Genomic DNA, 24928 nt, shown 5'->3' on the forward strand with positions numbered 1-24928 from the left:
GTGGCGTAATGCACAGCATGTGTCTGCCTTCTAGGAGCAGTGACACCCAGCGACCGGTCACGGTAATGCACAGATTGTGTTTCCCTTGGAGCAGCAGTGACACCCAGTGACCAGCAGGGGTGGCATCAGACTCTTCTCGTTTGGTGGGGGACTGAGATGGGCTAGACAAAAAAAATTGGGGGGCAGGCTCCATCCTTTATGGGAGCAATACAACCTTTATTAAAATAAAATAGTAAACAGGGTTTACTTTAATAATCTAAATCTGTCCAAATTTTAATACTATGAGCTCAGATCTAGTGTGAGTCGTCTCTTGGTCTATCCAAGGACGTGATCAAGTGTCTTGATGTTTTTGGTCTTTTGGCCTCGAGATGAAAACCTTGTCTGAGTCTTTGGAACCTTGAGATAAAAATATTATTTAAATCCAAAGTTCTTAAAGATCCCATCAACAACAAAAACCTAAATGAAAAATTGAAACAAAAAACAATGCTTAATTTAAAACCCAAACATTAAGAAAAACTTTGTTTTTAAAAATAAAAACTAACAAATGCCATAAATTAATAATTTCAACATTTTATCAAAAAGGTGTGCTACAGCAGGATGAGAAAATAACATAAAATAAATAAGCCTGACCACTAAAACCTCCCATAAAGGATTCACATCCTTGAATACTGGCCAAATCTGTATAAAATATGCAGAACTATGTCAAAACTGGTGTTGCAGGTCAGCCATTTGAATCCAGAAAATGTCAATTAAAAGCTCCATTCCAATTAAAAAAAACAAAACAACCCAATACAGTCACAGCCTGAAACAAACCTACACAGAAGCAAAATTAAACCTGTGCCAACACTGGAACAAACGATGTAAATTTCTAATTCTAACTTCTTGTTTCTCCCAGGAGGAAAGTGTTTTGCATCTCAGTAACCAGGCTGTCACTGCAGCTTTCCTTTCACTAAATAAGATTTTTACCAAATATAATTTGCCCTCAGTTTTCTCTATGAGAAATTGAAATTTTATCTTTGCACTAATATCCCAAATGTGCAAGTCCATCCCCTCAGAGCAGCCCCACACCCTGAGCCCAGGGGAGAATCTCAACTGGTTTGTGCATTTGTAACCCTGGGGCCTGAAGCTGATGAGAGAAAGGGAAGTGAGCGATCTTGGAGCTTTCCGATACCACCTACTGGGAGCAGAGGGACTTGACTGAGCAACGTTCTGGCTAATTTTCACCTTGTTCTCTGCCAACAGGCTCCACTGGAGAGCTCGGGAGTGACTTGACCATGGCAGCACCCTATGTACATTTTGGAGCCATTGGGGTGAAATGTGAGTACTTTTGGGGTTGGGACCCACATGAGAAGGGATGTGCACAAACTGGAGAGAGTCCAGCAGAGGGCAATAAAAATTATTAGGGGGCTGGGGCACATGACTTAAGAGGACCTACAGGCCATATCCTGTATGTTAAGCTAAGGCAAAGTGAGCATCTCTATAGTGTGACCTTTTACTCAGAAAGGAAAATTGACCTTTATCTTGTTACTCAAATAGAGAAGTACCCACGCCTGTCTAAGACCTTTACCTAGACCAATCGACAATGGAGAATGGCATAAGGGGTTTTTTCAGTGTTGTACCCACAGAATTAACACGTACACCACAAGGGAACTTATGTGCATATGTACATGTCATCAACACGCACAAACATACTAGCCTATGAAGTAAGCGTACCCTAACGTTTTGTGGGTAAAGAATGAAATTTGGGCATAGGAGGAAGGATTTCTGGTGCTTGTGCCCTATAAAAGAGGTAACTCACCTTGCTAGAGCACTTCGCTCTATCATTCTGACTTACTTCCTCCACTCTCTCTCTATCTACTATCAGTAGGCTGTACTTGTTCTTAAACTTTAAGTTTCACAGTAACTCAGCTAAGCTCGGTTTCCCTATGTTTTTATTCTTTGTTTATTAGGTTTCGATTTTAAGTTTAATTTATTCAAGTAAACCCAAAGTAACATTAGCTTTTTCTAAGCACTGCATCTTTCACTCAAGAATTGATAAACCTGAACTGCAAGGCTGGTCCTGTGTCTCTTACCACCAGGTTATCAAGGAAGGGTGTGAGTATATTAACCAAAACTTTGTTGCATATAATGCCATATGTATCTTTTGAATAGCAGTAATGCAACTGTAACTTTATAACTCAATTAAATTAAATAAAATGTAAGCTAATAAATTAAATTTTCATCATATTTTCCAACTTAATATTATTAGTACACCCTAAATCAGGCTACATGGGACAGAGAGTTGGAGTGCAGGGGGATGAGAGCACTGGCTAGGGGGTGCAGACTTTGGGGTGGGGTTGGAATGAGAGGTTCAGGGTGCAGTAGAGGGCTCAACGTTAAGGCAGAGAATTGGGCTTTGAGGGCTCTGGAACAAGGCCAGGAAAAAGAGAATTGAGGCATGCAGGGCCGTCCTTAGGATTTATGGTGCCCTAGGCGAGATTATTAAACTGGTGCCCTTGTGCCTGATCTGCTCTTAGCAACACAAATATAAGCATACAGTATTGGAAAGCTTGCCACATTCACGTTATTAAAACCAGTTTAACTTAATGAAGCACACTGTAATGCTGATGCACTAGCACTAAAGAAGTAGCACTATAGAAAAAAATCTGATTTGACAGAATGATGCAAATAATATAATTTTTTTAATTTGTCAAAATGTTATTGGAAATTTATATGAAGAGGTATTGAAACAAAAATTTGTTTTTAATTAAAAGCAATCTTTCTGGCTTTTTTGGCTGCAAAATCAGTTTAATAAGATGGGTTTCCAAACAGTGGGAAAATATAACCCTAGTTTTACTGCTAGGTAAAGCACAAAGTGACCAAAATGAAGTCAGCACAGAATCATCTCATCTAGATTAAGGTAGCACAGAAATGTCACAGAAGTCCTATTGTGCCTTAGTTTGTTTGGAAAGACATTAGCAATAGCAGCACATTCACATGATAAAATACATGATAAATCACTGCCTCTAAAGTTCCATCAAAAACTGACATTTTCACAGCGCTAGCATGATCTGCTGTACAGATTCTTCACAAGGAAGTGTCCCTGGCCTTTTTAACTCATATTAACTATGTATTTACTTTATGAAAGTTGGAGAAAACATTGTGAAAACGTAAAACATTGGCTGCCCAACTTCTGGGCTGGCAAAGGCTATACTGACTCACAGGATAAAAAAAAGCAGGAGAATCTTAGTACAACATATGGTCAGTCTATACCAGGGGTCGGCAACCTTTCAGAAGTGGTGTGCCAAGTTCACTGTAATTTAAGGTTTCTCGTGCCAGTAATACATTTTAACGTTTGTAGAAGGTCTCTCTCTATCTCTATATTATATAAATAAACTATTGTTATTATCTGCGGTCCTGGCCACCGGTCCTGCTCAGGCCACTGTCAGCTGAGTAAATGAAACCCCAGACTGGGTGCGGGCTGAGCGGGACTGGTGGCTGGAACCCTAGACAAGGATCCCAGGCCCTGCTCAGCCCACTGCTGGTCTGGGGTTCTGACCACCAACTCCTGCCAGCCAGGATCCCAGCCGCCAACCCCCCTCAGCCCGCTACCAACCTGGGATTCTGCTCAGGCTGGCAGGAGGCATAGTGGGGCCGGCGGCTGGGCTCCCTACTGGCAAGGGGCCGGCAGCCGGAACCCCGGAGTAGCAGTAGGCTGAGTGCTGCCGGCACCCCAGACTGGCAGCAGACTGAGCCACTCAACCCCCCACCGGCCCACTCAGTCCGCTGCCGGCTAAGTGAATGGAACCCCAGGCTGACAGCAGGTTGAGTGGTTCAGCCGGCTGCTCAGCCCGCTGCTAGCCTGGGGTTCCTTGGGGGTCCCCAGGCCAGCAGCAGGTGCTGAGTGGGGCCGGCGGCCGGTATCCCAGCTGGCAATAGGGCAGCAGCCGGAACCCCAGAGCAGTGATGGGCTGAGCCGCTCAGCCTGCCGCTGCGTACCACCAAAAATGAGCTCACCTGCCATCTTTGGCACATGTGCCGTAGGTTGCTGACCCCTGCTCTATACACCAGTAAGGAGATGAGCATATTACAGTTGTTGGAGGGCTCTTATCAGGAGTAACAGGCTATAGGAAAGTCAGTCAACATTTTTTGTTTCTCTGATGAAAACTGGCCCACTCCCTGCCTCAAACCAAACCTGTCATTAATAATTGTCAACAACTTAATTTTCTGTTTTTGGCTAAGATATTGATTTAAAAAAAATTGAAATTGGATTCAGGATTGTTAGCAAGAATTTTTGGCAAACAAAGTTGTTAAATGACAATCTAAATGGCAACACAGCACTGCTTTCATGCTTGGCTCACCCCCCAGCCTGCTGGTCCAACAGCTGCAGTAGACCCCCAAAATCCACCTCTTGGAGTGCAGAGTGGCAACAGCAGGAGCAAACCCTCAGGTCCAATCAAACGCCAATGGGCACCACCACCAGCCTTACGGACCATGGTGAAGTTAGCACAGCATCTGATCTCAGGGACAGGTCATCCCTGGAGCCACAGCAGCTCATCCTGCCCTGTGCAGCTCCCCCCGGATGAGATGGATCGCTGCCAGCCCGGGGGAGAGACGCGCTCCCCAGCTAGGGTGACCAGATCCAGATGTCCTGTTTTTATAGGGCCAGTCCCGATATTTGGGGCTTTGTCTTATATAGGCACCAATTACCCCCACCTAGAGTGACCAGACAGCAAGTGTGAAAAATCAGGACAGGGGGTGGGGGTGGAGGGTAAAAGGAGCCTATATAAGAAAAAGACCCCAAAATTGGGCTTGGCCCTATAATATAGGGATATCTGCTCACCCTACCCCAACCCCCTGTCTTGATTTTTCACACATCTGGCTAACCCCAGCCCAGCCGCGTGTGACATTCCAATCCTGGCTCACTGCCCAGGATGTGAGTTACTTTCCCTTTCATTCCTCAGCAGGCAGCCAGGCAGCCTCCTCCCCCCACCTATCCCCCAGCACCTCACCCAACCCAGCCCTGATGGAGGGGAGGGAGGAGAGAGAGGGATGCTCCTGGGGAGGAGGGAGAAAGGAGGGGGTGCTCCATGGGGCAGGGCGGGAGAAGAATGGATGTTATGGGGGACAACAGAGGATACTGGTTCCAGAGCCGCAAAGCCTGCCTCACCTCACCTCAGCCGGGGGGAGAGTCACACTCACAGGTGAGCTCCTTCCCCAACCCCTTCCCAGAGACCCCAGCAGCCAATCCCCTCCCTCAGACTGTGCTGCATTCGGCTCTCTCTAGGATCCAGCAGCCCGGCTCTTATGTGCTCCACTGCTTCCCATCTGTCCAGGCTCCCAGCAGAGCGGTGCCCCCAGAGCTAGTGGTGCCCTAGGCAGCTGCCTATAGCTAAGGACGGCCCTGGAGACATGAGAGAGAGATCAGGCTAGAGCAGAAAGTGGTTGGGGGGGGGGGTGAAGGGTTTGAAATGCAAGGAGAAGAAAAATCTTCCTCCTGCTCCCTCTCATCAGAGCATCTAAGAACCAGGTGAGAGATACCTCTCCCCCACTGCAACATCAACTCTGGTGCGCTTGGGCTGAGAGAGGAACTTCTCTCCCCAGCAGCTCCAGCACACCTGGGCTGGGCCATGGACATCTCCTCCCACAGATCTGGTGTGCTTGGCCTGGGACAGGGGAGGGGCTCCTCTCCTCTCCATTGGGGACATGGTGGGATGAGAGATGAGACAGGGTTTACGGGAAATCATTATTTGCCTGATTCATGTGCCAGTCCTAGTCCTTGCTGACCCAAACGAACGGTTTATCCTGCATGCTGATGCCAGTTTGGAGGGTATGGGAGCACTCTCCTACCAGGAAGTGGAAGGTAAATGTAAATCTGTGGCCTTTGCCAGCTGAGGACTGTCTGATAGCAAAACTCGCTATCCCATCCACCAGCTGCAGTTCTTGGCCTTGAAATGGGCCATGACTGAGAAATTTCCAGACTATTTGTCCGGTGCTCAGTTTCAGGTATGGACAGAGAACAATCCACTGACTTATGTGTTAACAAGGGCTAAGCTGGATGCTACAGGGCAGAGATGCTGGGTCCTAGAGAGAGCCGAATGCAGCACAGTCTGAGGGAGGGGATTGGCTGTTGGGGTCTCTGGGAAGGGGAGGGGGTTGGGGTTGGGGTTGGGGAAGGAGCTCACCTGTGAGTGTGACTCTTTCCCCCGGCTGAGGTGAGGTGAGGCAGGCTCTGCGGCTCTGGAACCAGTATCCTTTGTTGTCCCCCATAACATCCATTCTTCTCCCGCCCTGCCCCATGGAGCACCCCCTCCTTTTTTGCTAGCCATAACTTCAGCATTCAATACCAATGAGTTGGTATAACAGGGAGTGTGATTTATCAGGACCACCAATTCTTGACTCGGGGGAGGATGTAAGCAGGGTCAGAATGAACTCTACGCTGCCATCTGTTGGTGATGTGATGCAAAGGCATTTAGTTGCTGATGTGCATGGTCACACCCACCCCGCATTGCATGATGGGGGTGCTTGTCGAAATGGTGATTTTGGCTGCTGTGGGATCTCCAAACTCTTTCTTATTAGGGCAAGAGTAATTAAGTGTAGTAATCCTGGTGACATGAATGAAGAACAGTAGAATGGTACTTAGCAGTTCTTGATTTCAGAACTCACCCAAACCAAAACAAAAATCTTTAGACAAGGCACATGGGTTTCCAAAAAATAGCAAGTTAAAAGTTTAGAGTTTAGCAATCTCTAAACACACATTTTATGGTTTTCTTTTCTGTTTAGTTTAAAAATAGAATTAATTGTTATTCCATTTTAAATGTGTTATAGCATACACTGAAAATCTTCAGTGCAGAAATAGCAATTTTAGTTATACTTAAACAAGGTATCTTTGAGGATACTTAAAAGCTAAAGTTGGTAGAAATATACTACTGAATGAGAACCTGGTAGAAAAGTTTTGCTGGAAGAGTTAGCAGAGCGAGATTGTTAGTCACAGGACAGTGGGTGGGTTTATGCAAATTCTGGACTCTGGGACCAGGGGGGCCGGAGGGGGGGCACATGTACCACTTCTGCAACTGACGTTTGCTACCTCACTCCATAACAACACACCTTTTACCTCTCAGGACCAAAATACACCGTGAAAGAGATCTAACGGCATAAGTTTGGGTAAGCAACTGCAGCACTAACAACAATTTTAAAAGATTCAAAATGGCCTCTGTCTTTCCACACCAGGGACAGCAGAAAGGACATCAGCCCCACCTGCAAGACACCAACAAACATCCATTTCTACCTCCCACCACGAGCAGCCGTTAGGAATCCATACCCCTTAATGGTGAGTACTTTTCAGGAGAGGGTGACGCTCTCAGGCCTCAAATGCCAGGTACAGTTACTCTGTCCTTGATCCAAAATCAACAGGAAAATACACTGGATTACTCCTGCCCCAATAACAAAGAGACTGGGGATATCGCAGCAGCTGAAATGACCGTTTGGACAAGCACTCCCATCATGCAATCCGAGGTGGGTGTAACCATGCAAATGACATCAGCCCCAAAAGGCCTTGACAACACATCACCAACAGATGGCAGGGCAGACTTCATATTGACCCTGCTTCAACTAGATTGTGGCAAAGATTCCAAAACACCGAACGTTAAAACTCACCAAACGCGGGTCAATCCATCCTCATCTAACCGCTCGTTATACTCCACACCCGAACGTAGCCCTGATATTGGCAACATACCCTCCTAACTCAGTATCTGTACGTTAACCTTTTACCCCCCAGTCAGGGCTATTGCAGATTACGTATTCCTTATGCCACCCGATCTTAAACCGAACTTTGCACCCCTTGGGTAAGCTGTACGTTGTTCCCTGAGAACCAGAAACTTCTATGCCGAAACTCTGTACTGTACACTTTTTTTTTCTTTGAACGTCATCTTAATAAAATGTTGACTTTTGTTCGAGATCCCGGCTCCTGTTCCTTTGCAAGGCGTGTGCGTTTGCTGCGGTTTTTAGTCTGCTAATACAGCGGGGGGCGGGGGTGGCGATTGAGCCAGAGGCGCTTGCCTGCTGCAGACACGGAACCAAGGCTGAACCTCGTCCCCCACAAGCTTGAAAGCTTAACTGAAAACTGTTTAAGAAGTGCTCCCGTCTCCGGCACTCAGCTACCCAGCTCCCAATGGGGTCCAAACCCCAAATAGATCCCTTTTACCCTGTAGAAGCTGTAAAATCCTGTGACCAGGGCAGCTGCCTAGCAGCCTGCGCATCTGCCTGCCAGCACGAGAGCGCGTACGGCACTAATCCGGATAGTGGCGGCTAAGTGGCAGGGGGAGGGTGTGAAGAAGCAGCAGAGTGGCCCAGCGGGAGCGTGCTGGGCCCATAACCCAGAGGTCGATGGATCGAAACCATCCTCTGCTACGCGTGTGCTTGTTTCTTTTCCCTCTGGACCTTCAAGCGAGCCGGTGACCAGCAGAGCACCAAGAGCCTAGGCCATGAGGCAAGAGGTGGCTGAGGCGAAGCGGCGGCCTGCCAGGGAGCTCCCCAGCACCTCTGGCTGCCTGGGCTGAAGGCAAGAGGCAGGCCTGGGCGTGGTGAGGGCCTCCTGTCCTGGAATGAGGCTGCAGTGCTTCCTGGTCCCCTTTTCCCACCACACCGGCAGGCGGCTGCTGCGGGAGAACACGAGGGAGGCTCTGGGGGCGCTAGGCAGCGCGGTGTGTGTGGCTGTCAGGGGAAAGAGCCGAGGCTCCTGACTCGACCTGCCATTGACTCGCGTGGCTCTGCGCGCTATCAGCCGGGGCGGGGCGGGCCAGGCCGCGGACGTGACTCAGGCTTGGGCCGCATGGCCGTGCTTTCCTGACGAGGCATGAGGCAGGCCAAGAGCTTTGCACAGCATACAGGGAAGTGGGAGGGAGGCGTCTTTGAGCCGGCCTGTCTCCTCCGCTTCTCCCTTGCCGCTTGGGCGGAGGCGGGAAGGGAGCGAAATGTTCCCAGCTGAAAGTTTTTGTGCTCGGCCTTGAGGATTAAGCCTGAGCCTCCGGCACGGCTGCTGGCAGATGGGTTTCTGAATGGCATCCAGCCCGCTCTTTGGACCATCAGCTGAAAGCACTGAGGCCAAGAGGCAGCAAAATGGGACCTTTGAGGCTCCCCCACAGGCCTTGGGGAAGCAAGGAAGCAGCACAAGCTGAGTATCGTCCCTGGGTGGGCTCAAACCACCATCCTTTCGGTTAACAGCCGAACGCGCTGACCCATTGCGCCACAGAGGGGCCAGGCTGTATCAAGCACAAAAGCCAGGAATCAGCTCAGGGTACGGTATAGCACATGCATGCAGTGGTTAGACAAGCAACAGCAAGGAACTGGACTGGTATGGAGCAAAAGTTCTGTGGGAAGGAACCGAAAAGAGCAATGGGGCTGTGGTACAGCGCTCGCATACACTTTCTTTGGCCTGTTTTGCTGGAAGAGTTAGCAGAGCGAGATTGTTAGTCACAGGACAGTGGGTGGGTTTATGCAAATTCTGGACTCTGGGACCCGGGGGCGGGGCACATGTACCACCTCTGCAACTGACGTTTGCTACCTCACTCCATAACAACACACCTTTTACCTCTCAGGACCAAAATACACCGTGAAAGAGATCTAACGGCATAAGCTTAGGGTAAGCAACTGCAGCACTAACAACAATTTTAAAAGATTCAAAACGGCCTCTGTCTTTCCACACCACAACAAGAAAGCACAAAAACCATATACCAAAAGAATACTAAGCAAAAAACCAATCCGCATGCAAAAGTCATACACACACCCATACACACAAAACTATGCCAGGCATCCACCAAAATCACACAGGACCCACATGCACATCAACACGACAGACAAAAAACACTGACGTACAGAAAGCCAGCCAGGGTTTGAGTCTCACAGCGAAGAGGGTGAGCACACAGGTGGTTTGGGGAGCAAAGACTGAGGGGGAGTCGGGGGCAGTGCTCTGGGCTCTGCCTGACCCCTCCCGACACAGGCGGCTGGTGGAGAGCAGAGCCTGGTAGATCTGTGGAATCTGCCCTGCTCTCTGTAAAGCAAGGGGACCTCGGTATCTTCTGAGCTGCAATTGTATTTTCTGCAGGGCAAAAAGATTGGCAGAAGGTATTTGCTTAAAGAAAACTAGTGCTCTAGGTGAGGTTTGAACTCACAACCTCAGCATCACTCCATTCAGCACTGGTACTAGAAGTACTGTGCGCTAACCACTGATGAGCTGCCAAAAAAATTAGTAACCAGTTTCCTCCTCCTCCTGCCATGAGGGGGCCGTGCACCCCGAAACTCCTGCCCCATCCAACCTCCCACATTCTTTGATGTCATCCCCCCCGAGATCCCTACCCCATCCACCCTCCTTCCCTGTCCCCTGACTGCTCCCTGCCACCCCATCCAACCTCTCCTCTCATGCCTGATGGCCCCCTGGGACTCTTGCCTTCATTCAATTCCCCTGTGCCCTGCCCTCTGACCACCCTGGCCCCTATCCACCCCGCCCGAACTCCCCTGCCCTCTTCCAACACCCCCTCCCTGCTCCCTGCCCCCTTACCACGCTCGAGGCCGGGCCGGGGGCACTGGACCAGGCCGGGGCTGAGCCAGAGCCACTTGGCAGGGCCCGAGCCCGGGACAGGGGAGAAGTTTGGCTGGAGCCAGGCTTGGCAAGGTAAGCTGGGGTGGGGGAGTGAGGTCGGCTCCAGGGAGGCATGGCAGGGCCCAGCCCAGTCCTGCTCCGGCTGAGCGCTCCGGCTCCGGCCAAGCGCCTCCAGCCCTGGCTCCGGCCCCAGCCCCAGCCCCAGCCCCCGCCCTATCTGAGTGGCTCTTGGCCAGGGCCAGCGCCGCTCGGATGGGCCCAGAGCCGCTCAGCCGGAGCAGGACTGGGCTGGGCCCTGCCATGCCTCCCTGGAACCAGCCTCGCTTCCCCGCTCCAGCTAACCTTGCCAAGCTGCTTCTTGTTTCTGAGCCCTCCCGAGTCCCAGCATTTTTTCACCTGTCCTCACCACAGAGGTGTCCCACATGCCTCAGCTACCCAGTGTCCCTCTTAGAGACGCCGAGGACTGGAACTGATTTCAGCTGCTGGACAGCTCTGCTAGGTCTTTATTCATTTGCACAGGAAAATGCTGAGTGTTTAAATTCATTTCAAGCCCCCCGCCCCCATTCAGAGAACTCCTGAACATACTGGAGATGGGTCTGGAAATTGATTTTCATTCGAAAAAGATTTTAAAGGGAATCACTGTATAGCCCAGAGCAGGAACAGTTTTTAACCTGGGGGTTAGTAAACTTTATACAAACACCACAGCTTACAAACTCCCCACCCCCGCTCTGTGTCACCGGAGCACAACAACAACTCTCCTTGGGGCACACACAGCTCCCCAGCTCCCTGCCCGTCAGTCTCTCCAGCATTGCTCCAATCCCTTAAAGCAGGGTCTCAACCACAATTTACCTTAGGGCCAGGGCCAGTCCTCCAGTCCTCCCAGTGGGCCAATAATGTCACTCATACTGCCCAGAACCCGCCCCCCAAAACTCCACCCTCCACCTGCCTAAGGCTCTGGGAGGGAGTTTGGGTGAGGGGAGGAGGTCTAGGGTGCAGGCCCTGGGCTGGGGCTGGGGATTGGGGTGCAGGAGGGGTGAGAAGTTGGGCTCTGGGAGGGAGTTTTGGTTGGGGAGGGGTTCTGGGGTGCAGGCTCTGGGCTGGAGTTTGTGGGTGGGAGGGGGTATGTGGGGAGGGGGTGGGGATGCAGGCTCAGGAAGGGGGTCAGGGGTGTGGCGCTTACCTGGGGCTCCAAGGTGGGGTGGGCTGAGGGTCCTCCGCATGCTGCTGCCCCCAGGCATCACCCCCACAGTGTCCCATTGGCTGCAGGGGCTCGGGGCTGGGGCAGCGCGTGGAGGCACAGCCCCACCCTGCCCTGCCATGGGGAGGGGCCGGCAGCCACTGGAGCGAGCAGGCAGATGCTGCTCAGCTCCGCTGCACTGACGGGGCCCCTGGGGGGAGCGCCTGGGGGTGGCAGGCGGGGCCAAGGGAGTGACCCGGTCCCAAAACTGCTGGAGCCCCACGGGCGAGACCTGGGAACCAGGACTGCCAGCCAGACAAACACCTTTAAGAGGCGGCATCCCTCTCCCTGTCAAAAACTGACCTTCCTCCTTCAGTTCAGTGACAGCCTGAATTGTTCCTTATCCCGCCAGAGCCAGAGGACTGAAAGCAGCAACATTAAACCCCTGTGTAGCTCGCAGGAATGGACATAAACACTCCCTGGTATCTGAGGAGATGTTCAGCTTTGCCCTTGGTCAACTAAAAGGCTAAAGGGAAAAGAGGTGGCGCCAGGTATAAAGAGTGAAACACGACACATCATAGTTATGCCCATGGTGGCTGCAAAATCTTTTGATGTACTTCTTCTTATCAGCCGTGTATTGTTTTCTCTGGAGCCTAGGCCTTGACCAAGAAATTTGTATCTTGATAAAATAATTGACTGCCCCTGGTGAAGGCAATGGACTTGACACCCACTGGGGTGTCCCTACACAGGTACAAGTACTAACAACAGTGGCTGCCTTTTAGCCTTAGATTTTAATCAGGGCAATAAATTGAAACAAACCCCTGTTACATCATTTCTCAGCCCGAGTCCTTCACCCACATTCCCTAGAGCATTGGGCCACCATGTGGATGATTCATTTCCGACCTCAGTTTCACACAGAGACAAAATTTCCTTTGCACAGATCCATGAACAGCAAAATCATCCTGTGGCTCTTGTCTGAGCCAGGGCATTCGATTCCAGTGAACCTTTCTCTCCTGCAATGGCGATGGTCAGACAGAGGGGACGTGACACCTGCATCCCTGCCAGGGAGATATTGGCTCGGCTCTTTCTTTCTGCTGCTGTTGTTAGTCCATGAAACATCAAGGGTGGAATGCAAGACTGAATTCACGCACCAGCCCTCAGTGCCCCAGAGAAATCCTGCCCCCTGCTATTGAAATGATGTGCTGGAGATTTGAATGGGAAAGGGACTGTCTGAATTGTCAGAGTGGGGAATGAACAACAATCTACAGCAATGCTATTAACACAAACATACTCTCATCCTGCTCCAGCCGGAAGGGAAATGGGCAGGAATTCTCACTGTTTCAGCCAAGGACACACTTACACTAATGCAGCCATGAGTGTGCTGGGGAAGCTGGTCTGAGCAAACAATTTGAACTGACAATTCAGTTAGACCAGAATCATCATGTAGTAAAACTGGCGCATATCAAGTAGTTGTGGCCAAGCGGTTAAGGCGATGGACTAGAAATCCATTGGGGTCTCCCTGCAGGTTCAAATCCTGCCAACTATGCAAACACTGATCTGTTGTTATTATTGCACTCTCAGTACCTGAGCATCAACAGTGCGAACTGTAGCCAGATCTAGTTTCACTCTGTCTACACTTAAAAGGCTGCTGTGGCACTGCTATAGCACTTTGGAGTAAACAGTGACTGGAGTGTTTTTCCCATCCCTGTAATAGCTACATGGACAGAACAATTCTTCCTTTTCTTTAGCACTATCTAACCAGGGCTTAGGTCACCTTAACAATATGGGTTTGGGGTGGGGGTTTTTCACACCGTGAGAGACGTCGCTCTACCAGTTCAGTGCCCAGCGTACACCAGCCCTTAGATCCCTCTTGGTATTTCATTGCAGGCACTGACCTGTGAGAGGAAAACATCAGCTCACAAACACAGAGACTGAATTCCCCACATTTAATCTCGCTGCACTTTCCAGAAAGTCACAAAATTCAATTCATTCTTGCTAGGAGAGAGCAAAAATAAGTGACACTAAGTTTTTGGCTTGGTTAAATAAAATTAAGTGTTTAATCAATATAGTAAAAATCTGTACTGATTCCTCTAACTAACACCACAGCGTGAAATAGGAACAGAGCCAAATCTTGTCAGTGATGATTAATTTTGCAAATGATCTTCTCATTATTAATTTCCACGCCGCCCCCATTGGAGGTCTGGGCATCTCCAGTGTCATAGCTCTGCATTCACCTTCCCCTAGAATTGTTCTCGGACATTCACCTTCCTCTGCAGCATGGGGCTCGGGTCACTTGCTGGAGGATTCCCTGCACCTTGAGGTCTTTAAGCCACGATTTGAGGACTTCAATAACTCAGACATAGGTTAGGGGTTTGTTACAGGAGTGGATGAGTGAGATTCTGTGGCCTGGATTGTGCAGGAGATGAGACTAGATGATCATAATGGTCCCTTCTGACCGTAAGTCTATGAATCTATTCCCAAATTTGGAAAATGGTGCAGTTCAGAATGTGAACAGTGACCGCGTCTCCTTCCTGCACCTGCTCTACATTGCTCCACAGCAGTTTCTCCACCTGCAGCGTCACCCCAGCACTGCAGTGCAGCCGCCCAGGGTTCAGCAGGGGCCCCTGGCAAGGACCGTGGGTACAGCTAACAGCCCAGTGTGCCTGGCCGTGAGGCAGCTGTAAAAAAGCAGCAGCCCCCCCCAGAAGTACAGAGCCTGAATTCCCCAACTTTAACATCATGACCCCCAGTAGAAAGCCACATGTGTCAGTTGTATTTTCACAGGGAGATGCAAAAATCAAGTGACACCAATATTTAAGTTGAGTAAATAAAGTTGAGGAGATAGTTATTAACCTCACAAAAATATACTAAAGATCCCTCAACATAACACCTGAAGGTGAAATATGAACAGAGACAAACCTTGTCAGCAAAGGTTCATTTCCCAAAAGATCCTCAAAATGTTACTAATTCCCACCCCTCCTCCACAGGAGCTCTGTGCAGTGTTACTGTTCTGCAGGCAGCTTCCCATTCAATGCTGTTGTGGGACATTCCCAGGCCTGGAAATGTACCAACGACAGAATTTGAAGAGCAAACCTGGCTCCCCGCACCAGGTGGGATTTGAGTGTTTTGTCCCTGTCACTTAGTCTTTGTCAATAGTACAGACGCCATGGGCAGGACTCCAGGCTCTGCTTGAGGGATCCTGGCACAGGGGCTGCAGGGGGAGAAAGGATTGTAGATTCTGACCTGTGCTCTGGAGAGGAGGTAATAAGTGAAGGGGCATTTTTAACTCCTCCCCTCCTCAGTGTCCCTGGGCTGGAATTCTACATTCCACAGGGCAAAATGAAGGGGTGATGCCATGTGGTTAATGAAAACTGGTGCTCCAAGTGAGGTTTGAACTTACAACTTCAGCAAAGCTTCTCTCAGCACTGCCCTATAAGTACTGTGCACAAACCAATTGTGCCACTGGAGCACCTGTTAGTTATCATTCTCCAGTTCCCTAGGTTGATAAAGCCAAGGAGTGACCCCAAAACATTCTCAGTGGGGCTGAGAGCAGGTAGCGACAAGTGTTGGTACTTGGTGGGGTGGATTCTTCTTAAGGGTTCCAGGCACCATTTGACCCTTTTGTTCTTCCCTGTGTAATAACAGAGCTGGTTAAGACTCAATGGAGAGTCTTGCTGCAGACCAACAGATCTGAAATCACTGAGAACCAGCTCTAAGCATTAGTCCTGCTTTGGGACAGGGTCTCTCATGCAAGAAACTGCCCAGTCTGCGCTAGCAGTGAGGCTCCCTCACTAACAGCTGAAATCAGGGAGAGCTGTGTGAAGTGCAGGGCCCCAGGGGCGCCTGAACAGGGGGGAACAACACCCCAGGGCTTTTAAAAATGGGAGGGTTCTGCCTTGCCACTTTGTAATGACCGTAAAGGCGAGTGAGGGCGGGGAGGGGACGGAGAGCAGTGAGCGGGAGGCGAGGTCTTGGGGGAAGAGGCAGCTCAGGAGTGCGGCCTTGGGGAGCAGGGGTGGGGTAGTGGCATGGCGTTGAGCAGAAGGGATGGGGCTACTGTTCGGGCTCTGGTGGCCGCTACTTTTAGGGAGCCTGTTCCGCTCCTGGTGGGACCACAAGACGTCCCAGAGCAGAGAGGGTGGCCAGCAGAGCGGTGACAGGGTGGAACGGCAAGTGGCCGGCAATGTGGCCAGACAGCGGAGGGAGAAAGGGGCTTTCCCCCCCGGAGGTGAGAGGTGAACTCTGGGTTTTCACTGACCCAGGACAGCAGCTGTGGGTGAGGTGCAGTGAAGGGAGGGGCACATCCACAGAGCTTCTGGTGTCTGGATTTAGGAGCCCGAGGCAAAAGACCACTGCCCAGCGCACTGTGGAGGGGTGTTTTGCTCATAGTGTTGTGTTATGAATCCTGATTGTGGTATTTTCCCAAGTTAATACAAGGTGATTTTCCTTCTTTTTCTTAAAGTTTCTTTTCTACACTCAGTGGTTGTGAGTGGGGAAAGTATCGCCTCTTAGAGGCACCCAGTGGCCAGGGTTAGTTTCCCCAGGTTACTGGGTGGGGGCTTAGTCAGATTGTGTGTTGTATTGTTGAAGAGGAGCCCCAAGCACGCAAACAGGGAATTGTAACTTCAACCTTCAGAGTAAGAGCCAGAGGTGCTGCCAGCTGAGTTAGCCAGGCCGCTGAAACGTATTAACGCTTTCACCACAAGAGCAAACAGCGGGTACTTCTGTGCTTCTCAGCAGCTGGGAAAAAGCCTCTTGGGGGAAATGTCTCCTGCCCCACGGCCAAAAGGAGCCCCTTGAGTGGGAATGGTCAGAGGCCCCACTTGGGGGCTGGCCCTGCTTTCCTACCACCTTGTGATGCTGGCTGGCCACAGAACGAATGCTGGTCTGTGGGTGGCCTTCAGTGGGGGTTCGGCATGGCAGGGAGCAGAGAGCAGGCTGGCCGGGTGTCTTTGTGGCTGTCTGCTGGCCACACATAGGCATGGTTCTCCCCTCCTCTGGCCCTGCCCTCGGTTGCTCTGTGGCTTTTAAGCCTTCCCTTGGAGCTGTCAGCACCAGCCGCCTCTGCTCCAGGTGCCCAGAGGAGGAGAGGTGCTGGGCTCCAGGGTGGGACTCTACCTCCCTCCTGCCTAGCCCTGACTGTGAAGCCTGGCCCTGGCCCTCCTTCCTTTAAATGCCATGTGGGCAAGAGGAAGAGTGTGGCAGCTGCAGGGACCAAAGTTGTGGACATCAGGTGAAGCAGCGAGAAACAACCATATGGTCAACCCACAGGACTCTCTAGCCAGGCTGTTAAGTTCTAGGACCCCAACCTATAGCGGCCAATCCATTGAACCGGCCGGACCAAAGACCTATCTCCAGTGGGCATCAGTCACCCAGCAGGAGGGAAAAAACTCACCCTAGTTGACCCTGAGAGAGGGTAGCCAAACACATTGAGCTCTAGGACTTTGTAGCAAAGCAACATATCTCCACGAGGTCCCACTGAGATTTGAACTCAGATTCCACGATTCAAAGTCCTGAGGGCTGCCCCTTACACCATGGGACCTGCTACTGTTTTGTTTTTTAGACCCCTGTGACTCTTGGCTCGTTTGCACTCTGCACTTATTGCTTCCCACCAGAGGCTTCCTCTCGCAGGACTCTCTCTCCTTCTCCAGCGACTATAGTTCTGCACTACCGGATCTGTGGGTCCTGCCCTGAGACCCCACATCCCCCTGCTTTGTCTCCGTTCCCTGCAGACTGCAAAAATGTCAGGGGACGCTGCTCCTCCCTTCACTCGGTGCTCCCACTCATATTGGCCAGCTGCAGCCTCATCTCCTGGAACTCGGCCAGCTGTCGCTTGATCCGATCGTACAGTCACACGCTGACTGGCTCCCCTGTCTGGATGGTCTTGTGGAAATCCCACAGGTGACACTGCAGGACTCGGCACTGCTGGTTTCTTTAATGTTATGGTGTTTCCCCAGCCGCCAGAACAAAGCCACCAACTCCTCCCTGACTGACTCCCACCAATCCCCCCGGTTGCCATAGAACCCTCTGATGCTTTCCCGTTCTGCCAACACCGCCAGGCCTCGACCCCCCTGCCCCTTTATCTTGCAAGCTCTGGATGTTCAGCTTCAATATCCTCTGCCGTGGGTCAGGGAATTGCCCACATTGAGCACACGGTGAGAGCTGCGTGATCCGAACAGTCCATTGGCTCCACCCTGCACTGGGCTGTCGACGTGCTCTCCTTCACGTAAATCCCGTCAGTGCGACTCCTGGCCTGTCCCCGCAGAAAGGTGTATCCCCTCTGCGGCTAGTGTGAGCTCGGGTCAGAGGAATAGGAGGCTACCGCCCACCCTCCACTGGTTCCACTGTGGAGAAACACGTCCTCTAAGCCGACCTCGCTACAGACCTGCGCCAGGTAGTGCTCATCATAGAAGAGTTTCCTCTGATGGTCGGGAAAACAGGACCAGCAGTCCTCAGGACGGTGCAACAATTGAAATCCTGCGCCCCCCCCCCAACACCATGCAGAGGAAGGCAGTCAGTTCCTTCATAGGACTTACGCCTTAACTGGAGACCATACACACTAATAGAGCCATAACCAGTGCTGCAGAGCACAAAGCCCACCAGTAATGCTCTCCCTGGTGGGAGCTCCAGCCCCTTCTGTACTCACACCATGAATATGAAGAACAAGACTCCAACCCCATCATTCTTCACTGGCCTGGAGAACTAGAGAGATGGACCCTTCCACCAATCACCCTCTGCCCATCAAGCTACCCTAGATTTATTAATGTGCATTTCCTGAACACCCACCATGTCCAAGTCCAGCTGCTCCAAGGCACTGAACATCAAGTGCCTCCTCCCTGGGCCCCCAAATCCCTTCCACATGAACCACTTTCACAGATGCCCCTTCAAGGGTACTGCCCTGGCTCAGCTGCACAGAGGAATTTTCATCCCCTATACCTGCCTGTCACTGCCCAGCACCCCTTCTTGCACCATTCCCAAGAGCTACCCTCCCTCACTCTCTTCCTGCCATATTTTGTTCAATTTTTTTTTGTTCAGTTTTGTTCAATATCTTCATTAACGATCTGGAGGATGGTGTGGACTGCACCCTTAGCAAGTTTGCAGATGACACTAAACTGGGAGGAGTGGTTGATATGCTGGAGGGTAGGGATAGGATACGGCGGGACGTAGACAAATTAGAGGATTGGGCAAAAAGAAATATGATGAGGTTCAACAAGGACAAGTGCAGAGTCCTGCACTTGGGACGGAAGAATCCCATGCACTGCTACAGACTAGGGACCGAATGGCTGGGCAGCAGTTCTGCAGAAAAGGACTTAGGGGTTACGGTGGATGAAAAGCTGAATATGAGTCAACAGTGTGCCCTTGTTGCCAAGAAGGCTAATGGCATTTTGGGTTGTATATGTAGGGGCATTTCCAGCAGATCGAGGGATGTGATCATTCCCCTCCATTCAGCACTGGTGAGGCCTCATTTGGAGTACTGTGTCCAGTTTTGGGCCCCACACTACAAGAAGGATGTGGATAAATTGGAGAGGGTCCAGCGGAGGGCAACAAAAATTATTAGGGGGCTGGAGCACATGACTTATGACGAGAGGCTGAGGGAACTGGGATTGTTTAGTCTGCAGAAGAGAAGAATGAGGGGGGATTTGATAGCTGCTTTCAACTACCTGAAAGGGGGTTCCAAAGAGGATGGATCTAGACTGTTCTCAGTGGTAGAAGATGACAGAACAAGGAGTAATGGTCTCAAGTTGCAGAGGGGGAGGTTTAGGTTGGACATTAGGAAAAACTTTTTCACTAGTAGGGTGGTGAAGAACTGGAAGGGGTTACCTAGGAGGGGGTGGAATCTCCTTCCTTAGAGGTTTTTAAGGTCAGGCTTGACAAAGCCCTGGCTGGGATGATTTAGTTGGGTTTGGTCCTGCTTTGAGCAGGGGGTTGGACTAGATGACCTCCTGAGGTCCTTCCAACCCTGAGATTCTATGATTCTATTGGGTCCACCAATAACTCATGTAGAAGAGACAGCTCCCATCCCTCGTTGTTAAAGATCAGGCCAGCCAACTAGGGGCAGAAGCCCACAGTTTTCTTTTTCCCCTATTGCAAAGCCCAAGGACTCACTTTGGGTGCAGGCACTGCTATGCTCTCATAAGACAAGCCAACATCTGTACAATGAGGGATGAAAGGGCCTGCCAAAGCCTGCGATTGACCCAATGATCTTTTGATCTTCACTCAAACACTCTCCCAACTGAGCTACTTTGACAACTGTTAGAAAGTATTTTGGCCTGTTGCTTCACTGCCCGGGAGGTTTTTGCAACGGTTGCACACAAAAAGGACGTCATTGTGAGTGGCCCATGAAGACAAGACTCGCTTTTGCCTGCCTTGCTCAGCTTGACTTGCTGCCTCACCCCGTTCCTGCCCTAGTGCCCGGGTTGACCTGGTGGTGGAACGGGACTGGGGGCCAGTGGCGCGGGGAGGAAGTTGAGCTGGACTCTGAGCTAGACTAGACCCTGGCGGTGAGAGTCTGGCCACCACTTGCCGCCCCACCCTGTTGTCCCGGCTTCCCCCACTGGGCGTCATTTCGGGAGGGAAGTGGGGCTTCTGCCTCCCCTCCCCGATTTTCACACCGCAGAGGAGTGCGAACAGGAAAACGAACGGCTGCTCCACACCCCACCGGAGGAACCCGCCGCCCTTAGCTGTGGGGAGTAAGAAGTGGCTGTTGGCTGACAGGGCCTGTCCCCGAGGACCCGGAACAGCAGCTGCCGCCTCCCCCTCGGCTCCAGGCTGTGGGAAATGTTCATTGCCTGGCTGCATGGGTGGCTGCTGCTCCGTGCTCTGGAGAGCGTCTGTATTGCTCTGTCAACCCCTCCCCCGTCTTCACTGAGCCAGTCTGGTAAGGTCCCAAGTGCCCCCTCCGGCCTGGCAGCTGAGAGTCTGTGCAGACATCAGCCCCCCTGCCAGCCCCACAGGCAGCAGCAGCACCAGCCCCCCAGCACCACAGGGGCACTCAATGCACTTCCTGTGGGGAAATGGCTCCTTGGCATCCAGCTGCTACAGTGAGAGCCAGGAGAGAGCAGTGTCTGGCTCAGCTTGGGGGCGAGAAGAGACCTGATGAGCGCGGATCTCCCTCAGCCTCCCCCGCAAGGCTGGTCAGTTGTATTGTCACTGTGAGAGTCGGTGCTTCCCTTCAGGGCCGGCCCTAGAGGAGTCTGGGACAAATCCCCCCCTTTCCTCCCCAGGCCCTGCCCCCACTCCACCCCTTCCCCCAAGCCCCCATCCCTGTCCCCTCCTGCCCCATTCCTCTCCCTCCCCCACCTCTTCCTCTCCCTGCTCCTCCCCCTCACCCCTCCAGCACCTCCTGCACCCCACTGAACAGCTGAGCACCTTTTTTTTTCTGTTGGTTCTGCAGCCCCGTAGCTCCCATGGAGTCGCTGACTTGGCTCCTTTCGCACTCTAGAGAGAGGAGCAGAACCAGGGCTATGGCTGATCTATGGGGCACCAGGTGAGTGGCAGAGGCTTCAGGTGCTGAGAGTTTGCCTGACCCCTCGGGGACACAGTGTGAGGTGGTGTCCCAGGGATCTCTATGAAAGGAGCAGAACAGGATTTACTTGGGGTGGGGAGAGAATTGAGAGTGTCTCAGGGGGTTGGACAGAGGTATTGCCCGGGTGAGAGACTGGCTAAAACACAGGCCTCGCTGTGAGCAGGATTTGAACCTGCGCAAGGGAACCCTATTGGATTTTGGCTCCAACACCTTAACCACCACAGCTGTGAGCACAGTAATACCTCAACATCAGAGAAACTGGTAAAGAATCCCCATGCCCAGGTGTGATGTCATCTGAACTACAGAATTCCCACCGCAAACCTGGCTCCCAAAGCACAGGGGGGATTGGGGGCTTGTTCTCTTTGCTTAGCCATGTGCAGTCACACAGCAGGATGCGGCTGGTGAGACAGGGATACTGAATGCTCAAGGGTCAGACCCAGGAAGGTTGAAGCTGCATAAGCTTCTTGCCCTGCAGACAGCCTGCTCAGAGAAAGGAAACTCCCACAGAGGGGTCTGTGGTTGGGATCGCGTCGCGAGAGTCTCGCGCCGGGCCAGCAGCATGTCCGACAACGAGGACAACTTCGATGGTGACGACTTTGACGATGTGGAGGAAGATGAAGGGCTAGATGATTTGGAGAATGCAGAGGAGGAGTGTCAAGAGAATGTAGAAATCCTTCCATCTGGAGAGAGACAGCAGGCAAATCAGAAGCGGATCACAACTCCATACATGACCAAATATGAGCGAGCCAGAGTCCTGGGCACTCGTGCACTCCAGAGAGCGATGTGTGCTCCAGTCATGGTAGAGTTGGAAGGAGAGACAGATCCTCTGCTGATTGCAATGAACGAACTCAAAGCTCAGAAGATTCCCATAATCATCCGCAGGTACCTGCCAGATGGAAGCTATGAAGACTGGGGTGTGGATGAGCTAATCATCACAGACTGACCTGCTTCCTGTCATTGTCCCTGGTTCCTCCTTCACCTGCAGATGCTTTTATTTTTGTTTATATTTGTGTAAATAAATAATAAACCCCCATTTGTAAGCAAAAAAAAAATCCTGACTGGCAGTGTATAGAGCACTTCCACAGCATTGCCCAGTGCCCCAGCGACAAGCCAGAGCTGTGGTTTGGGAGTGAGAGGCACAGGCAGAGCGCTGACTGGGAGCTCAGGGCTGGGACAGCAGGGGCTGCAGGCTGGGAGTCAGGGGCACCGGCAGAGCATTTAATTGAACCGATTTAAATCTCAGGTTTGATCATTCCTGGGACTGGACCCGGTGATGTCTATCGGGCATCACTGAAGTGTTCTTGAAATCAGGTTCCAGCTTTGTCCGGCCCCCTCCTTTTCTGAGCTGGGCTGCAGCCCCTGACGCAGCCGCCGGCCCGCCGGGGAGAGCTGGACCCAGCAGAGGCCCCGGCGGGGACCAGGCGGAACTTTTGCAAGGGCCCCTGGTGGGGCTGGCAGCCGGGCTCTCAGAGCCAAAGAGCCTGGGCTGGCCAGGGGAGTGCCCCAGGCCGGGCAGGTAGGCAGGGGGAGGGACCTGACTGGAGGGCTGGAGCCACGTGAGCAGGTGTGGGAGCAAAGCATTGCCGGAGAGGAAGCAGGAGTAATCAAGTTTATTTACCTGTTGATTTTGGATCAAGGACAGAGTAACTGTACCTGGCATTTGAGGCCTGAGAGCGCCACGCGAGTCAATGGCAGGTCGAGTCAGGAGCCTCGGCTCTTTCCCCTGACAGCCACACACACAGCGCTGCCTAGCGCCCCGAGAGCCTCCCTTGCCCAAGCGGCAAGGGAGAAGTGGAGGAGACACGCCGGCTCAAAGACGCCTCCCTCCCACTTCCCTGTACGCTGTGCAAAGCTCTTGGCCTGCCTCATGCCTCATCAGGAAAGCACGGCCATGCGGCCCACGCCTGAGTCACGTCCGCAGCCTGGCCCGCCCCGGCTGACAGCGCGCAGAGCCACGCGAGTCAATGGCAGGTCGAGTCGGGAGCCTCGGCTCTTTCCCCTGACAGCCACACACACAGCGCTGCCTAGCGCCCCCAGAGCCTCCCTCGTGTTCTCCCGCAGCAGCCGCCTGCCAGGGTGGTGGGAAAAGGGGACCAGGAAGCACTGCAGCCTCATTCCAGGACAGGAGGCCCTCGCCACGCCCAGGCCTGCCTCTTGCCTTCAGCCCAGGCAGCCAGAGGTGCCGGGGAGCTCCCTGGCAGGCCGCTTTGGCTCAGCCACCTCTTGCCTCACGGCCTAGGCTCTTGGTGCTCTGCTGGTCACCGGCTCGCTTGAAGGCCCAGAGGGAAAAGAAACAAGCGCACGCGTAGCAGAGGATGGTTTCGATCCATCGACCTCTGGGTTAGGGGCCCAGCACGCTCCCGCTGCGCCACTCTGCTGGCTCTTCACAGCCTCCCCCTGCCACCTAGCCGCCACTATCCGGATTAGTGCCTTACACGCTCTCGCTCTGGCAGGCAGATGCGCAGGCTGCTAGGCAGCTGCCCTGGTCACAGGATTTTACAGCTTCTACAGGGTAAAAGGGATCTATTTGGGGTTTGGACCCCATTGGGAGCTGGGTAGCTGAGTGCCGGAGACGGGAGCACTTCTTAAACAGTTTTCAGTTACGCTTTCAAGCTTGTGGGGGATGAGGTTCAGCCTTGAATCCGTGTCTGCAGCAGGCAAGCGCCTCTGGCTCAATCGCCCCCCCCTCCCCCGCTGTATTAGCAGACTAAAACCCGGAGCAAATGCACATGCCTTGCAAAGGAACAGGAGCCGGGATCTCGAACAAAAGTCAACATTTTATTAAGATGACGTTCAAAGAAAACAAAAGTGTACAGTACAGAGTTTCGGCATAGAAGTTTCTGGTGCTCAGGGAACAACGTACAGCTTACCCAAGGGGTGCAAAGTTCGGTTTAAGATCGGGTGGCATAAGGAATACATAATCTGCAATAGCCCTGACTGGGGGGTAAAAGGTTAACGTACAGATACTGAGTTAGGAGGGTATGTTGTCCATATGAGGGCTACGTTCGGGTGTGGAGTATAATGAGCGGTTAGATGAGGATGGATTGACCCGCGTTTGGTGAGTTTTAACGTTCGGTGTTTTGGAATCTTTGCCACAATCTAGTTGAAGCAGGGTCAATATGAAGTCTGCCCTGCCATCTGTTGGTGATGTGTTGTCAAGGCCTTTTGGGGCTGATGTCATTTGCATGGTTACAAAGTCCTCAGCTGGCAAAGGCCACAGATTTACATTTACCTTCCACTTCCTGGTAGGATACTGCTCCCAGACCCTCCAAACTGGCATCAGCATGCAGGATAAAGGGTTTGTTGGGTCAGCAAGGACTAGGTCTGGCACATGAATCAGGCAAATAATGATTTCCCGTAAAGCCCTGTCACATCTCTCATCCCACCATGTCCCCAATGGAGAGGAGAGGAGCCCCTCCCCTGTCCCAGGCCAGGCACACCAGATCTGTCGGGGGAGGTGTCCATGATCCAGTCCAGGTGTGCTGGAGCTGCTGGGGAGAGAAGATCCTCACTCAGCCCAAATGCACCAGAGTTGATGTTGCAGTGGGGGAGAGGTATCTCTCATCTGGTTTTTAGATGCTCTGATGAGAGGGAGCAGGAGAAAGATTTTTCTTCTCCTTGTATTTCAAACCCTTCACCCCCCCCCAAC

The 24928-nt window shown here is 52.0% G+C and overlaps 1 protein-coding gene and 3 non-coding genes across 4 annotated transcripts; 2 read left to right on the forward strand and 2 right to left on the reverse strand.

Annotated features, from left to right (window-relative positions):
- Window positions 1-9159: 9159 nt before the first annotated feature.
- TRNAN-GUU lies at window positions 9160-9235 on the reverse strand. Its single transcript has one exon. It is a non-coding gene; the product is annotated as a tRNA-Asn (tRNA).
- A 3984-nt stretch (window positions 9236-13219) lies between these two features.
- On the forward strand, window positions 13220-13299 carry TRNAS-AGA. The gene has a single exon. It is a non-coding gene; the product is annotated as a tRNA-Ser (tRNA).
- A 7895-nt stretch (window positions 13300-21194) lies between these two features.
- Window positions 21195-22304, forward strand: LOC123358543 (DNA-directed RNA polymerases I, II, and III subunit RPABC2-like). Its single transcript, XM_045000956.1, has 2 exons — window positions 21195-21240; window positions 21755-22304. The coding sequence occupies exons 1-2, from the start codon at window positions 21229-21231 to the stop codon at window positions 22220-22222; spliced, it is 480 nt and encodes a 159-aa protein (XP_044856891.1). The 5' UTR covers window positions 21195-21228; the 3' UTR covers window positions 22223-22304.
- Window positions 22305-23585: 1281 nt separating this feature from the next.
- TRNAR-CCU lies at window positions 23586-23657 on the reverse strand. Its single transcript has one exon. It is a non-coding gene; the product is annotated as a tRNA-Arg (tRNA).
- Between the last annotated feature and the right edge of the window lie 1271 nt (window positions 23658-24928).

The sequence above is a fragment of the Mauremys mutica genome, unplaced genomic scaffold (assembly GCF_020497125.1).
Source record: "Mauremys mutica isolate MM-2020 ecotype Southern unplaced genomic scaffold, ASM2049712v1 Super-Scaffold_100089, whole genome shotgun sequence".
In the NCBI taxonomy this organism is placed as follows: domain Eukaryota; kingdom Metazoa; phylum Chordata; order Testudines; family Geoemydidae; genus Mauremys; species Mauremys mutica.